Source organism: Chiloscyllium plagiosum, unplaced genomic scaffold, assembly GCF_037043375.1.
Source record: "Chiloscyllium plagiosum isolate Xiang-an unplaced genomic scaffold, Cpla_swu_hap1 HiC_scaffold_13, whole genome shotgun sequence".
NCBI classification, from domain to species: domain Eukaryota; kingdom Metazoa; phylum Chordata; class Chondrichthyes; order Orectolobiformes; family Hemiscylliidae; genus Chiloscyllium; species Chiloscyllium plagiosum.
In genome coordinates, this window is record NW_028270151.1 from 61,144,040 (window position 1) to 61,161,354 (window position 17,315).

General features: G+C 40.3%; 1 protein-coding gene across 1 annotated transcript in view; it reads right to left on the reverse strand.

Moving 5' to 3' along the window:
• The window catches only part of mlf1 (myeloid leukemia factor 1), a 44,400-nt gene that overhangs the window by 21,071 nt on the left and 6,014 nt on the right, over positions 1-17,315 (reverse strand). The window contains exons 2-4 of the mRNA XM_043702119.2: positions 12,230-12,356; positions 5,526-5,612; positions 4,032-4,160 (exon numbers count right to left, since the gene is read on the reverse strand). Of these exons, the coding sequence (XP_043558054.1) occupies positions 4,032-4,160; positions 5,526-5,612; positions 12,230-12,356 (343 nt within the window). The remainder of the gene's footprint in view (positions 1-4,031; positions 4,161-5,525; positions 5,613-12,229; positions 12,357-17,315) is intronic.

A 17,315-nucleotide genomic window follows, 5' to 3' on the forward strand; every position in this document is an offset into this window, starting at 1 on the left:
GTTTAAAGGGATAAGGGCCAAATGCTGGCAAATGGGACTCGATTAATTTGGAATATCTGATCGGCATGGATGAGTTAGACCAAAGGATCTGTTTCTGTGTTGTACATCTCAATGACTCTAATGCTTTAAACAGGATAATGTTTAACTATGGAGAGCATCATAATCAAGATGGTTACACCCATCAACAATCACTAGTTGGAATTCAGAGGTGTTATAGCTAGTTGCAACATACCAAATGATTCTTAAGTTAAGATCAATTTAGCATAGGTCAGTGACTGAATCTAAAAGCAGGATTTTGAGATGGTGGGCTTTCTCTACCCTAATCTAAGGAATTAGTGTGAGAGCCATCCCATCCAAAAGGTGTTAATTGCCTATAGACTGGTGTCTGGACTTTAAGGCCTCCTCTGGTGGCTTTCAATGGGGAGAGGCACATAAAATAGATCATGTGGCTAGTCCACCACCTACCTACCTACCCTTGACTGAGCTTCCCTATTATGGGTGCTAAAATCAACAGCCTGCCCACCACTGCTTTCCTTAAAAATGTGCAATTGAATTTGTTAATAAACTAAATGATCCAAATTATATGCTGTATGTTGTCTTTACCACAATATGGTTGACAGGTGTGGATTCGGAAGCAAGCACCAATGGCATCTCAACAGCTTCAGCCTGCAAGAAATGAGTCTGACCAGACATAGCTCTCATTCCACCACTGAGGAGGAAGCTAAAAACTGTTCAGTGTTTATCCCAGAAGGGTCTTCTATTGCACTTTCTATCAGCTCAGATACTTTCACCTCAAGTGAGTACATTAGCTCGATTAGACTCAGGAGCATAGTCTAGTTAGTCATCTGTGCCATGACTTCACAGCTGACCAACAAAGAAATGCCCTAGTCATTGGCACTCAGAGGTCTGTTGGAGACCAGGCACCTGATCAGCATAGAGATAAGTGGATTCCATGGTGTGGACCATTTGTTGCAGACTTTGGTTAACTGGATTGAAGGTTGGAGTAGTCCATCAATATTATCAGTATCATGCTGGCTCTGCCATGTGCAAGCACATCTGTCTCCATGGACAGACTGGTGGCTACTGTGGGAAGTTAGATTCAGCAAAATGCTCAGTTTCTACTGGCAATGCAAGCAGACTGGCACTCATACTTAGCTTAGCTGACGTCATTTTCAGGTGCAGCTTTCTCTCAGCCCCTTTAAGAGACAGGCTGATGCCAGCAGGCACCAGATGGAGGAGGAAACAAATGCCCAAACCATCAAAACCAATAAGTTCCACCACAGGACAGAGTCCCTCCACCCCGCTGTGGAACTGGGATTACTCCTAGATACAATTGGTGGCCAAGGAAAAAGCAAAGTATCTCAGGCACACAGATGCCAATTTGTTCTAAATAGAATATCTCATCAGAAAATATTATGGCATTTTAAATCATTAACTATCTGAATCACTGTCATTTTAGCTGCAAGAACCAGAATGAGGCATGAGAAAAGACTATTCTTAGGCTACATGATATTAGAATCCCATCTGAAAGGGTATTAACCTTTCTCTGATGCCTGTCATGACACTACATGTTGTCATTTATTGAATTTGAGAGCATCAGACATTGTGAATCCTTCGAACAATTCATGTTAACTTTTATTAAACGACAGGAAAAGTGACAAAAGAACACCTAGGTGCAGCACAAATACAACAGGAGATTAGCAATGCAATAGATTTACTGAAACCTTTACTAATCCTTCACACCACCGAAGAAACACAGCATTCATACAAGAACATGTTCTAATATATTACAAATCAACGTGAGTGGAAAGCAGCTTAGTGCCCTTGTGCACCATATAACAATTTGAAAAGTGTTTGGGAATTGTCCACTGCAGGTGACACTTTAAAGTTCTCCTGTGATCACTTCAGCTTTATAGGAATTACTAGGATTAATTTGCAATGATCAATTATATGATTAGAATTGCTTGTGGACAGGACTTTTAATCTACATTGTTAATCATTGCAATATGAGGAACAGGCAGAGTATTGTAATTGCAGATGTGTTTAATTTTGAATTTATGAGTGCCTGATTAATGCAATTGTCCTTTGAAAAACTTCACATCACCACATGTGGACTATGCCTCCACAGACTGAATAAAACAAACTTACTCTGCCCACCTTGAGTGTGCCAGGAGCCATTTTTCATGCTCAATTATTACTCAGTTGAGATTTGGTAGAAGATGGAAGGCTTTCCAAATCACATTTAAGGGTATTACAGGCTCTGCCTAGAATACTAGGTACAAACCCCCTTCCCCATCCTGAAACGTCATGTTCTATTCTGCTTGCAGTACCAATCAACTACATCAACTTTGAGCCACCCCATATTCCCATCCAATGTTTTTGTTTAGCTATTAGTACCACAAATTATCTCCAAGCCCCAGATTTACCACAGAGCCACGTTCCTTCTGACCAACCATAGACCCCTTTGATTGGAAGAAGGACTACTCCACTTAGGCTTTCAGAATAGCAACTTAGTTGAATAGAGTGCATGCCACTTAGGTTGCTGGCTCGGCTATGGGTGTGACATTAACATAGCATAATGCTGCACAGCAGCATGCCTGCTCAGTGCTGGCAAGCGTGACAAGCAGCTTAGCTTTCTCTCTGTGCTGAAAGGCTGTGCAACATAAAACTACCAGAAGTCTGTTAGGACTGAATGAAGTACTAACACACAAAAGATAAGGCAAAGCAGATCATTAAAATAAGTGCAAAGTTTGTATAAGTACTAAGAAAGCAAGTTGAGCCCTCAGATATACCCTATTCTGATGCATGAAATGGGTGTCTATACTGCCCATGAAGCAGATCAGCACAGCATTGCAATGTAACATGTCAGACAGCTCCACAGTGTAGTATTGAAGCATTGGACTGTATTATAAGTTAGGTCAACATTTGACATGATGATGTGTTAAGACTGGTGCTCTTGTGATGCTGATTTCTGCAGACAGAAGATGTATGTGTTGCTGTCCATGCAGCATGTTCTGAAGTGTTGAGGAATGTTGGTCAAGATGGATCTCCTTTGAAATGTAAGCAAGCTGCAGCTACCAAGTAACTGGCTCTGACATTCAAGTTGGGTATTGTCATCAAACGCTGGATAGTTTCATCAGAATCATCTTGACTCAAAACTTGCTCTCCTGCCTCTGTGGATGCTGCCCGACCCACTGCAATCTCCAGCATTTGTTGTTTTCAGTACAAATTCCAGCATCTACATTAATTTGCTCCTACACTGGGTATTGGCAACATTTAGTTTCTCAACAAAAAAAAAAGCATCCTGTATAGAAACAAGGCAAAATCAGCTAATATTGAGATGTCAGTGCATGCAAATATATCCTTTGTTGCTTCTAGCAAGAGTTTTGTGAAGATGCTCAAATCTTAGGGGGAGAATCAGACTTTTTATTCTTGAGTTAAGAATCTTATTCGTTCACTCTTAACCTATTCTTCCAACTCTCATAATGCCCAATTGATGCAGATGTTGTGAAAGCTCTGCCCTGATCTCTTGCACACATTCTTCCTCTGATCTTACCTCTGTATGTTGCAGGCTTCAGTCCTGTGTCCCTAGCTTACTTTGCATTCCCCTTTTACCTTTGTCTCAGTATTGTTAAACAGTCTTCAGTTTGGGCCTTCTCTCTGGATCTCACTCCTTAACCTCTTGCACTTTTGTACTTCACCTTTCTCCTTGAAAGCCTTTCAATCACACCTGACCTCTTCCCAATATCTTGGCATCTCTCCATCTATCAATTTGTGAAGGATTGGGAATTTTATTGTGTTAATGATGCTATTTAAAATAATTTGGTGTATTGAATACAAAGAACGGTAGCTTTTCCTCTTCCAAAGGGATTATCTTAAGAAATTTTTACAACATAGATAACAGCTGTCTAAAGTCACAAGGCATCCCTTTACAGTTATGGTCTGATTATGTGAAACTGTAAAATTTTTATGTTCATGTATATGCCTACTGTGATCAATGCCTGGAGCTTACTAAAGTTTTGAATACTTACTCCACCAGGAACGTTGTGCACATGATTGGTAGCCTGGAATAGTTTGGGAGGTTCATTGCCCACTTTTGTATAAGTCATTACACTGGAGCTGTTCAAAGAGTGACCAACACGGTCTGAAGGTTGGATTCCCTATCAACAAAAAAAAACATTTTTAGAAGATGCAGCTTGACAAAACATTTTAGAAAATTTTAGAAGCCTACACTGTGTTATGAGGTTGAAGGAGTATGCTGTACCTTTAAGAGAGCGCGAGTCCTGTTCTAAATGGACAGTTTATAAAACCTGTATGATATGACTAGATGGCAGTCTCAGAGTTACTGAAAAACTGAAAATCTGTAATATTTGGCTGTGAAACGGATACGTGAGTTGGTTGATTTTTGACAACAATTCGAATTTAACTTGTGCCCCAGGATACTAAATCTGTTGAGTTTGAATTTACTGTCTTGCCAACATTGAACCAATGAGACAATCCGATGTTGGAGATATAAAAATGCAGGCATTTTGAAAATTGGAGACAGAGAAACTGCCATCAACTCAGATCCAAGAAATTAGGAAACACTCTCCATCAAAGGTAACTTTTCATATAAAACAGATTCGCAGTAAAATGAAAGAAGACGACCTACAGAAATCTTCAGCTGGAAGAAGAAAGACACCAAAGAAGACAGCCGCTGTATGGTTTTGAAATTAAGTTGATGTAATTTAATAAGAGTGTTATTGGAAGAGCATATTATTATAGAGTTGGAGGCAGGTAATAAGCACAGAGTCATAGAGATGTACAGCATGGAAACAGACCCTTCGGTCCAACCCGTCCATGCCAACCAGATAGCCCAACCCAATCTAGTCCCACTTGCCAGCACCCGGCCCATATCGCTCCAAACCCTTCCTATTCATATACCCATCCAAATGCCTCTTAAATGTTGCAATTGTACCAGCCTCCACCACTTTCTCTAGCAGCTCATTCCATACACGCAGCACCTTCTGTGTGAAAAAGTTGCCCCTTAGGTCTCTTTTATATCTTTCCCCTCTCACCCTAAACCTATACCCTCTAGTTCTGGACTCCCCGACACCAGGGAAAAGACTTTGTATATCTATCCATTCCCCTCATCATTTTGTAAACCTCTATAAGGTCACCCCTCAGCCTGCGACGCTCTAGGGAAAACAGCCCCAGCCTGTTCAGCCTCTCCTTATGGCTCAAATCCTCCAACCCTGGCAACATCCTTGTAAATCTTTTCTGAACCCTTTCAAGTTTCACACCATCTTTCCGATACAAGCAGCTAAGAGAAAAGGAGTTGTGAATGGTTGTTGGGGGTTCTCTGCACTCATATTTTAACAGATTATGAGGTGAAGTGAGCTTTTCTGGGTGTTTGGTTTAATTAACAGAAGGGTTCACCACTATGTCATAAAAACTGCATTTTGAATATTTTTACAATATGAAAAGCAAGGCTACAATTCTGAAAAGGAAGAATTTCCCTTTGATTGTGTCTAAATTGCACTTACACTTTTGTTTTGCATGTCAAACATTTCTTTTCTGATTTGTTCCATCATGGTGCTCATCCTGTTGAAAGGATCTGTCCAGGAAGAAGCCTATAATAGTATGACAAAAGCAAACAAAAAACTTAGCACAGCAATAGTGTTTTTCTGAATAAAATAACGTATGGGCAACACTAAAAGTAAATTATAAATAGCACAGAGTTCAATTTTCTATGGTAAAGTATTTGTACTGTTAAGCCGCTTCAACTTTCTCTGGGCAATTCAGGGTGAAATCAGGATCACATCATGTGAATACTGTGTGAACTCCAATAGCTTAATCTGACAACTCCATTGACTAAACAAAATGCTACAAACACTTTGTCTGCCAACTGAATATTAGACTCTCATTTTGTTATCGGGAGCTCAGTTCCCAAACTCAGTTCCCAGCTACTACAGACTCACCGACTCCCACAGCTACCGGGACTACACTTCCTCCTACCCTGCCTTATTCCCAATTTCTCCGCCTCTGCCTCATCTGCTTCCAGGAGGACCAATTCCACCACAGAACATAGAGAGCCTCCTTCTTCAAAGATCACAATTTCTCCTCCCATGCAGTTGACGATGCCCTCCAGCGTATCTCATCCACTTACTTCCCATTTTAACAACATCAGTCTTTTTCCAAATCTCTCACTTGCCACTTTTGTAAATGCTTGCACAAAGTATTGTCAAAGTGTCATTTGTTGCCAATTAACAACTTTTCATTGTCGACATTTTAATTCCTGGAAGTTCAAATCCATCCTTGCATCCCTACCAATGTTTACGCATCAAGGAGGTTACCTTTATGTTTTTTAAATTTCTACTTCTGCTTTTGGCAGTATTGATTTATTCATAATGTTCATTCTAGGTTCCATATCAAAACTGGCCCTCTCCACACAGTTTATCTAACTCTTACTCATCAGTAACCTGTTCACAGTTGTGTGGTTTGTGTTTCACCAGACGTAGAGGTCATAGTGTCGTACAGCACAGAGACAGGCCCTTTGGCCCAATTGGTCCATGCCGACCAAAATGTCCACCCATACTAACCCCATTTCCCTGCACTGGACCCATATCCTTCTAACCTTTCCTAACTATGTATTTTCCTAACTATGTATTTAAATGTTGTTAATCTATGTGCCTGAACCACTTCTGCTGGCAGCTCATTCCATATGTGTACCAACCTCTGTGTACAAACATTGCCCCTTAGGTTTCCTTTCCTTCTTTCCCGACTAACCTTAAACTGATGCCCTCTGGACCTTGATTCTCCAACCCTGGGGAAAAGACCATGTGCATTCACCCTTTCCATGCCTCTCATGATCTTATATACTTCTATAAGATTCCCGCTCTTATAGCTTGTCCTAGCTTGTTCATCCTCTCCCTATAGTTCAGACTGTTGAGTCCTGGCAACATCCTTAAAAATTTCTTCTGCACTTTTTCCAGTTCAATAACATCTTTCCAATAACATTTTTATATCACCAACATCAGATCTTCTCATTGATTTGATGTTGGCAAAACAATAAATTCAAACTCGATTAGGTTTTAGTATCCTGGGGCATAATTTTAAATGGTTTGTTAAATTCAAATGACTGTCAAAACAGTAACAAGCAATCTATTTCACAGTCCATCTTCTGCAGCTACACCGGTATCATTTCCCACCATTTCCTCTGCTACATCAATGACTGTATCGGCACCATCTTGTGCTCCAACGAGGAGGTTGAACAGTTTATCAAGTCCACTAACACATTCCACCCCGACCGTAAGTTCACCTGGACCATCTCGGACACCTCCCTCCCACCCCTGGACCTCTCCATCTCCATTTCCAACTCAACACGGACAGCTACTACAGACTCACCGACTCCCACAGCTACCTGGACTACATCTCCTCCCACCCTGCCTCCTGTAAAAACGCTATCCCTTATTCCCAATTCCTCTGCCTCTGCTGTATCTGCTCCCAGGAGGAGCAATTCCACCACAGAACATATCAGATGGCCTCCTTCTTCAAAGATCACAATTTCTCCTCCCATGCGGTTTACGATGCCCTCCAGCGTATCTCATCCACTTACTGCACCTCCGCCCTTGAACCCCACCTCTCTAACAGCAACAAGGACAAAGCCCCCCGGTCGTCACCTTCCAAATCACCGCCATTTCTGCATTCAAACAGATCCCACCAACAGGGATATATTTCACTCTTCAAAAGCAGGCCATTCAGCCCACTGAATCTACTCTGCCATTTGATCTTGGCTGATATGTTTCTCAACTCCATTCTCCTGCCTTCTCTGCATAACCTTTACTCTCCTTGCTAATCAAGAACCAATCCATCTCTGCCTTAAGTACACTTAATGACTTGACCTGCACAGCCCTTTGTGGCAGTGAGTTATGTAGAGCCATTAGCCTCCTCATCTCAGTTCTAAAGGGTTGTCCCTTCACTCTGAGACTGTGTCCTTGGGCCCAAGTCTCTCCTACTAATGGAAACATCTCCACGTCCCCTCTATCCAGGTTGCTCACCATTCTGTAAGTTTCAATGGGATTCTCCTCAGCATTCTAAACTTGAACAAGTACAGACTTATAAGCTCTCAATTCAGAACAGCATTCACTCTCTCTTAAAGGTGCAGTAAACGCCTTCAACTTCATAACAGTTCAAATCATTCTTGTAAATCTACTCTGGACCCCTACAATGCCAGCGCATCCTTCTTTAGATATAGGGCCCAAAACTGCTCATAATATTCCAAATATGGTCTGACTATAGTCTATACAGCCTCAACACTGCATCTCTACTCTTCTATTCTAGCCCTCTCAAAATGAATGCTTAAATTGCATTTGCCTTCCTAACTGCCAAATGAACCTGCATGCTAATGTTTACCGAATCCTGAACTAGGACTCCTAAGTTCCATCATGTTTCAGATTTCTAAAGCTTTTCCCCATTAAGAAACAGTCTATGTTTCTATTCTTTCTGTCAAAGTTCATAACTCATATTTCACACATTGTATTCCATATACCACTTACTTATCCACGATCCTAGCAAGTTTTGAGAAGATTTGTAGCTCAGGTTGAGGCTTTGGATTTAGCTTTGCTCTCTGAGCTTGGAGGTTCACTTCTAGATGTTTCGTTTCCCCACTACGTAACATCTTCAGTAGGCCTCAGGTGAAGCACTGCTGAAAATTCCTGCTTTCTATTTATATGTTTGAGTTTCTTTGGGTTGGTGATGTCATTTCTTGTGGTGGTGTCACTTCCTGTTCCTTTTCTGGGGGGGGGGGGGGTAGATGCGATCTAACTCGATGTGTTTGTTGATAGAGTTCCGAATGGAATACCATGCTTCTAGGAATTCTCGTTCGTGTCTTTGTTTGGCTTGTCCTAGGATGGATGTGTTGTTCCAGTTGAAGTGGTGTCCTTCCTCATCTGTATATGAGGATACTAGTGAGAGAGGGGCATGTCTTTTTGTGGCTAGTTGGTATTCATGTATCCTGGTGGCTAGTTTTCTGCTGGTTTGTCCAATGTAGTGTTTGTTACACTCCTTGCACAGTATTTTGTAAATAACATTAGTTTTGCTTGTTGTCTGTATAGAGTCTTTCAAGTTCATGAGCAGCTGTTTTAGTGTGTTGGTGGGTTTGTGGGCTATCATGATACCAAAGGGTCTGAGTAGTCTGGCAGTCATTTCCGAGATATCTTTGATGTAGGGGAGAGTGACTAGGGTTTCTGGATGTGTTTTGTCTGCTTGTTTGGGTTTGTTGCTGAGAAATCGGCGGACTGTGTTCATTGGGTACCCATTCTTTTTGAATACACGGTATAGGTGATTTTCCTCTGCTCTGCGTAGTTCCTCTGTGCTGCAGTGTGTTGGCTCATTGTAATAATGTTCTGATGCAGCTTTGTTTGTGGGTGTAGGGATGATTGCTTCTGTAGTTCAATATTTGGTCCATATGTGTTGCTTTGCTGTAGACGCTGGCTTGAAGCTCTCCATTGGCTGTTCGCTCTACTGTGATATCTAGGAATGGCAGTTTGTTGTTGTTTTCCTCCTCTTTAGTGAATTTTATGCCAGTAAGGGTATTATTGATGGTCTTGAAGGTTTCCTCTAATTTGTTTCGTTTATTAATGACAAAGGTGTCATCCACGTAGTGGACCCTCTTCTATCTTAGTGCCTTTGATGGTTTTCAGGAATTCTTGGGTGGAGTGGATGGAGTAGTGTGAGTCTCCTACGAAGTACTTTAGTCTTTGGTGTACCTCCTTGGCCAATCTGTAAGTTGGTGTTCCAGGTAGCGAGACTATAGGTCTGAGGGGGGCTCCTGGTTTATGAATTTCCGGTAATCCGTAGAAGAGTGGTGTGTTGGATCTGTCTGGTTTCATTTTTTGGAAGTCAGTCTTATTTATTTCTATAGATTGCTGAAGTTTTTTAAAGAAGGGCTTGATTCTCTAGTTGTGGGGCCGGGTCTATCACCACCTGTTGGTATTTGTAAGTAGTGAATCGCTTTCTCAATGTAGTCTCTTCGATTTAGAATGACTGTCAAGCGTCCTTTGTTTGCAGGTAGGAATACAATGTCTTTATCTTTTTTTAGTCTTTCTAGTGCTTTCCTTTCTTGTGTATTGAGTGTGTTTCCTTCCCTTTTTCAGCTTAATATTGGTGCCACTACCCATCTGATGGTTTGGTGGGTTTCTTCTGTGAGTTGGTTGTCTTTTAGTGTTGTTTCTAATGTTGCTAAAAAATCTTTCTGGTCCGCATCCTGGCAGTTGTAATTTAATCCTCTTACTAAGCAAGCTTTTTCAGTGTCTCATAAGAGTCAGTCAGATAAGCTTTTTAACCATGCTTCTGTGTTGTCAGTGTTGTTACTTTGTGTAAGTTTGTCTAGTTTTTTCTGCAGGTCTAGTTTTTTTCATTTTCTGGGTTTGTCGCTGTTTAATATCTATGGCTTGTCGTATTGTGTTTATCCATTCATGGTCTGTTGCATGACTGAGTAAAGACTTTTGATGCAAAATGTCCTGGTTGTATTTACGGAGTCTGTTGTGGGAATCATTAATCATTTCTCTAAGCACTGTGCGGTCATTTTGCTCTGCTATTCTTATGGCTAGTGGTGTGTTAAGGGGAGGTTTGTATTGAAGGCATTTAGGTCATACCTGTTTCCTTAGGCATTCATGCAGGAATTACAACTGTTTGCAGGTGGCAATCTGTCGGATGGCATTCGAATCCCATTTTTGGGCCAGTTTTAGCGTATTGCGCCCATAGGTCTTAGTGGGATTTGAGAAGATTTGTAGCTCAGGTTGAGGTTCTGGATGTAGGTTTGCTTGCTGAGCTTGGAGGTTCATTTTCAGACGTTTCGTTATCCTACTAGGTAACATCTTCAGTGGGCCTCAGGTGAAGCACTGCTGAAAATTCCTGCTTTCTATTTATATATTTGGGTTTCTTTGGGTTGGTGATGTCATTTCCTGTGGTAATGTTATTTCCTGTGGTAAAGTCACTATCCTGGTGGCTAGTTTTCTGCTGGTTTGTTCAATGTAGTGTTTGTTACACTCCTTTCACGGTGTTTTGTAAATAACATTAGTTTTGCTCGTTGTCTGTATGGGGTCTTTCAAATTCATGAGCTGCTGTTTTAGTGTGTTTGTGGCTTTGTCGGCTATCATGATGCCAAGGGGTCTGAGTAGTCTGGCAGTCATTTCCAATATGTCTTTGATGTAGGGGATGGTGTCTGGATGTGTTTTGTCTGCTTGTTTGGGTTTGTTGCTGAGAAATCGGCGGACTGTGTTCATTGGGTACCCATTCTTTTTGAATACATGGTATAGGTGATTTTCCTCTGTTCTGCGTAGTTCCTCTGTGCTGCAGTATGTGTTGGCTTGTTGAAATAATGTTCTGATGCAGCTTTGTGGGTGTTGCAAATCTTCTATGACATAATTAGATTTCCTTGTTGTTTAGCTTTGTACTGCGATAGTTACAGTATCAATGATTAATTATTAATATTTGTTTAAGTTATAAATTTGGTCTCTAAGATCTGTTATTCATCGAATCTGATTGGGAACAATTGAACAAACCTTGAGAGGGACTGAATGTTTTAATTTCATGTTGCAACAGTAAAGCTGATTTGGTTTGGCTTGCTATCCCTGGTCGTAACACTCAGCTAATCAACACTCAAGCATCTTTGATAAAATATAGCTTCAGTTCTCCCTCCATATACTTTTACCCTTGGACTAACTCAGTTGGCTGGATGGTTCATTTGCAATGCAGCATGATGCCAAATCCCACACAGGCTGAGGTTACTATGAAGGACTCTTCTTCTCAAACTCTATCCTTGCCTGAGGTGAGAAGTTAAAACCACCATCAGTCGTGTCTCTCTCTCTAATGAGAGAACAGCCCTACGGTGTGGTACGATTGTGGTGACTTCATCTTTACCTTGGAACTTCTCCAGGAAACTATCCTCAACTCTCTAACTTTTTATATAATATTCTCCACATTCTAATAAAATTGCAATGTAATTTTGATTTGCTACCCAACCCAAACACCGGCAGGAATCTAAAATCCATCATAAACTCAGCCCCAACATTGCCCATTTTGTGACACTGTTCCTGTAGATTTATGTTGAACTAAAATCTTATTTTAAAAAAAAACACAGAGAACTATGTGTTAGATATTTAGCTCTGCAAGTAATGAATACTATTTCTCTAAAACCCAAAACTCTTGCATCTTAATTAGAGTACAGAAATATTAATTATAATACCTCATTCCTTGTCACTGGTTGGTTTGAGGATCCCGGTTGGGAATTCGATATGAAGTCTTGTCCTAAAAGATTTGGAACATTGCCCATCATCTCACGCAAGTGTTCATGGTGAAAACGGAATGGTTCCCTATAATTGAGGTTTAGGTGAACTGTTTAAACCATAACAACTTTGAGTAATAGTTTGAGTTATACAAAGGTAATAGAGAGGAATATGCAACTGTTCAAGTGCAACTGTTCAACACCAGTGCAGCAAACTCAGTAAGTCACCACCAATCTTTCAGCATGCACAATCTATCCATGAAAGCAAATGTTCAATTTCTTTTTGAAGACTAGTTTCTTAGTTTTAACATCAATTCTACTTGATTTAAAATTAAAAATTGGTGCAAAATAAAAATTGACATTATAAAGTTCAGCAACTGATTTATTGTGATCCTGTTTTATGCTGCTGGCACAGGCCAGATTTACCTCAAATATTTTTTGATTTATATTTTAAAATAAACATACTTAAATACAGATCCAACCATATGGGAGTCAACAAAGTAAACACTAAGTGCTATCTATCCGACAGCCTAACATTCAGAAAAAAAGAGTTATGTAATGAATTGACAAACAAACTGGGCGGAATAGTGGCTCAGTGTTTAGCACTGCTGCCTCACAGCGTCAGGAACTTGGGTTTGATTCTAGCCTCGGGGGACTGTGTGGAGTTTGCACATTCTCCCTGTGTCTGCGTGAGTTTCCTCCGGCTGCTCTGGTTTCCTCCCACAGTCCAAAGATATGCAGGTCAGGTGAATTGGCTGTGCTAAATTGTCGATAGTATTAGGTGCATTAGTCAGAGGGAAATGGGTCTGGATGGGTTCCTCTTCGGAGGGTCAGTGTGGACTTGGTGGGCCGAAAGGCCTGTTTCTACACTGCAGGGAATCTAATCAAACTGTATTTTCATTGCATTTCTAGCCCAGCTCGCTTCATTTGCATGCCACTTCTGATCCTCCTCTCCTTCCCCAAGACACTAGCTGGTGCCAATTCCCGATGTGACAGTCAGAGTAGTTAATCAGTGACAACTGCTCACCACATGCTTCTCTGAGCTTCACCAAACTTTGTCTTCACCACAAATTTCTCATATGCTCCATGACACCTTCACTCACTTTGCACATACTGGGAGACTGCCAATGTCTTGCATTGCAGTGAAGAAGGCGTTTGGTATGCTTTATTTTATTGGTCAGAGTATTGAGTACAGGAGTTGAGAGGTCATGTTGCAGCTGTACAGGACATTGGTTAGACCACTGTTGGAATATTGCGTGCAATTCTGGTCTCCTTACTATCGGGAAGATGTTGTGAAACTTGAAAGGGTTCAGAAATTATTTACAAGGATATTGCCAGGGTTGGAGAATTTGAGCTACAGGGAGAGGCTGAACAGGCTGGGCTGTTTTCCCTGGAGTGTCAGGGGCTGAGGGGTGACCTGATAGAGGTTTACAAAATTATGAGGGCATGGATAGGATAAATAGACAAAGTCTTTCCCTGGGGTGGGAGAAGTAGAGGGCATAGGTTTAGGGTGAGAGGGGAAAGATATAAAAGGGACCTTAGGGACAACTTTTTCATGTAGAGGGTGGTACGTGTATGGAATGAGCTGCCAAGAGGAAATGGTGGAGGCTGGTACAATTGCAACATTTAAAAGGCATTTGGATGGGTACATGAATAGGAAGGGTTTGGAGGGATATGGGCTAGGTGCTGGCAGGTGGGACTAGATCGGGTTGGGATATCTGGTCGGCATGGGTGGGTTGGACCGTAGGGTCTGTTTCCGTGCTGTACATCTCTATGACTCTACGTGCAAAAGGAAAAGGAAGGAAACTTGTCATGGTTGGGAGCACTTAATAGGCAAGGGGCTGGACATTTTGTAGTATGAAACTGTGCTATATTAATGTCACAGTTGCAGCAAGTACCAGCACCTTGCGTAAAATGTTACATGTTCTTTAATCAAATGGCATTGTCTGAAAATCAAAAGATAGCAGCTACTTGTGTCGTCAGTAGGGTCAATCAGAAGCACCACCACAATCAGACAAAAGGCTTCTGTGATTCCAGTAAAGGCAGCTGGCCATGGTCAGTCAACTATTTGGTCCAACCAGAGTTTGGGGATTGTTTCATGTTCAGTCCTGCAGTTAGACAGGATGCTATACAGACATCAGTGCAGGGTCTGGGCCATTATCAGTTGGGACTGTTTTGCAATGTCAGTCTGGGGCTTTGTGCATTAATGATCATGGTCCATGTATTCCAAGGGAAAGTAGGAAACTCAAGTCTGCAGATGGGCGTCAATGGACTGGATTGTGAAGGGAGTTATTACAGTGAAAGGGGGAAACTCAAGAAGGGTAAGGTCGCATACAACATTGTAAGGGATGCGAAGATCCAGGCAGGGCTATCAATCATTTCCTTATTTTCATTGACAAGATTATGTTAACTGTTGCTTCCGAGCAATGTAATTATAAATTATTTTTTATGTTGATCTTGATGCCTATACAAGTTCCTTTTCTAATTTTCTTCCTGGAATTCTCATTCGCTGTTTGTCACTCTAATGTAACAATTAGAATGTAACAATTTTTCGTATCTTTATTATTCTCCAGAGTTCGTGTCCTTTTGTTTTGCATTTTATATAATTTTCCTTTTAATTTTTAATTGTTTCTTACCTCTTGAGCTGTCCATTACTATTTTGTTTTCAGCAAGTTCTTGTCCCTTGTATAAATAAGTTCTGTGAACATTAAATTCCTTTTTGAATATCTCCCACTGTTGTCATTTATCTAATAATAAATTTGCTCAATTTACTATGGTTACTCTCCATTTCATCTCACCCTTAACAACATCTTGAATCTTAGCAGATATTTCATACTTTTCCCTTTAATTTATGATCACTGTTCGACAAATATTGACGTACCTTCAGTAATCATGCTAAATTTAATATCGGTAGGTACCTTATTGGTTCTAGAGCTGATTAAAAAAACTATCCCACACACAATTAAGAAATTCACTGCGTTTCCTGATACATGCTTGTCCCAATCAATATGTAAGTTAAAATCAAACATTAAAACCACTCTAATCTTGTCACATACACGTCCAACCTCTGTACTAATACAATTTATTACTTCATGGTCATTGCCAGAAAAACCTACACATAATTCCTTAATGGTTTTAAGTCCTTTTCTACGTTTCAATTCTATCCATAAAATCTGCACTACGTTTATTTCAATGTCATAATCTCTCATTATGAAAAAATATTTCACCCTTAATCAGTAAGGCTGCACATATAAAATTTGCAATGTAGATTTCATGAAGACTTGGGAAAAAAAGAAAAAAAAGTGAAGTACCCTCTCTAGACAAGTAGTTGCTAGGAAGCAAAATCATTTTCATAGAAACATAGAATCCCTACAGTGCAGCATCAACTTTCCCAACAGCATCCCATTCAGATACACAAGAGAAAAAAAACAAAGTTATAGATATTTTAACACAAATATCAAAACAGAGTTACAACCTGTTTCCCAACACCATCCATTACAGAGTCTTAATCCCAGATAAACATCACTCCATTTCAGCTTCTCCAATCTTTACTTAACTGATGTTTGAGCTGTCATCATTCAAAGTTCTTTTCCTGCAGTTTTTCCTGAAATTCTCTCTTCTCGCCTTGCTCTTTCCCACTGCGACTAATGCAGCGGAAGTTATAGTGGTGCTTTCATTGGCAGTTTTACAATCAGTTGCACAATCCTTAGATTTGCAGATTGGTTGAGATTTTGTAGTTCTGACTTTTTAGGGATTCTATTAACCAAGGTGAATAGGAATTGCTCTTCTTTCAAGAGGCCCAGCTAGCTGCTCCATTATACTATCTCAAACAGACTACCTTTACACACAGATTTACAAAGGTGGGGCTGTCACAAACACAAAAGTTAACGAAAACACTGCCTGTCCTGAACTAGACAGATAATAGCGAAGGACAATAATTTGGGGGGAGAAGTTAATTGATACAGAGTTTCGTTCTGAGGTCAGAATTAAACATTGTTTATTAATTTCACAAAGGACAGCCGTGAATGTTAACACTTGGTATCTTGTTTATACAGATTCGCTGATGTTAAGGCAAATATTCTTAATTATCTTACCCTCCCTGCCTGTCTATTTTCCGGTATACAGCAAATGTGTTCTATAATTCAAAATTAAATTTTAATCTAAATGTTTAAGGAAAGGCTGTAAACTTTCTCATCCCCACTCCATTCAATCTCTGCTCAATTCAGACCTCACTCACTCATCCTATCCATGACCTGGACTTGTCCACCTGGCCCAGATGTGGGTAGCCAAAGTGTAAAAGCAATGATAATGATGGAGGATACTGGGAAACATTTTGTCAACAAGGCTCAATCACTAAAAGTTTATGAAACATAGAGTGATGGAGGACAGAAGTGGTCGGCAGAGCTCAAACAGCAGAGACTGGCATCTAGACTCTAGAAATGCACATCTGTTTTATACAGATATATGATCTAACTAGTAATTAGCAAAAAAAAAGAACTGTATGACTGTTAAACAAGCTTGCTCACATCCCTCTCAGGAGTTCAAGAGTTGTGAAATGTGTTCCCCCAGACATCAAAGTATTCAACTCTTGAACAAACTCAATTTAAGATAAGCAAGTATTTGTCATGAAAGAAAACTGCATAGTCACAGTTTTAACAGGATGCATTTAACAGGTCTTGCATATGATATGAGCTCAATATCAATAAATGTACAAAAATAAATATACATGAACAATTATTAAAAGGTCCCATTTCAATTTATTAGACTTTCTTTCTTCTCTTACCAATACCCAATTCCGAAATTAAAACAGTGGGTAATGATTTGCATTAACGCTGAAGATAAGAGGCTAAATTAGTTAGGTTAAAATTAAAGTGCATGATCCTCTCGAAATGAGTGCTGTAGTTATGCTCAACCTTTTAAACAATGTAACAGTAACAATCTGTTTAAGTATATGAATTACGGTACAGAGCGGGGAGATAAGAGGTACTGACAGTTCAGTCAGAACGGTTGAGTTACCATGGAAACCAGCAGACCCAAATCTAAAGGT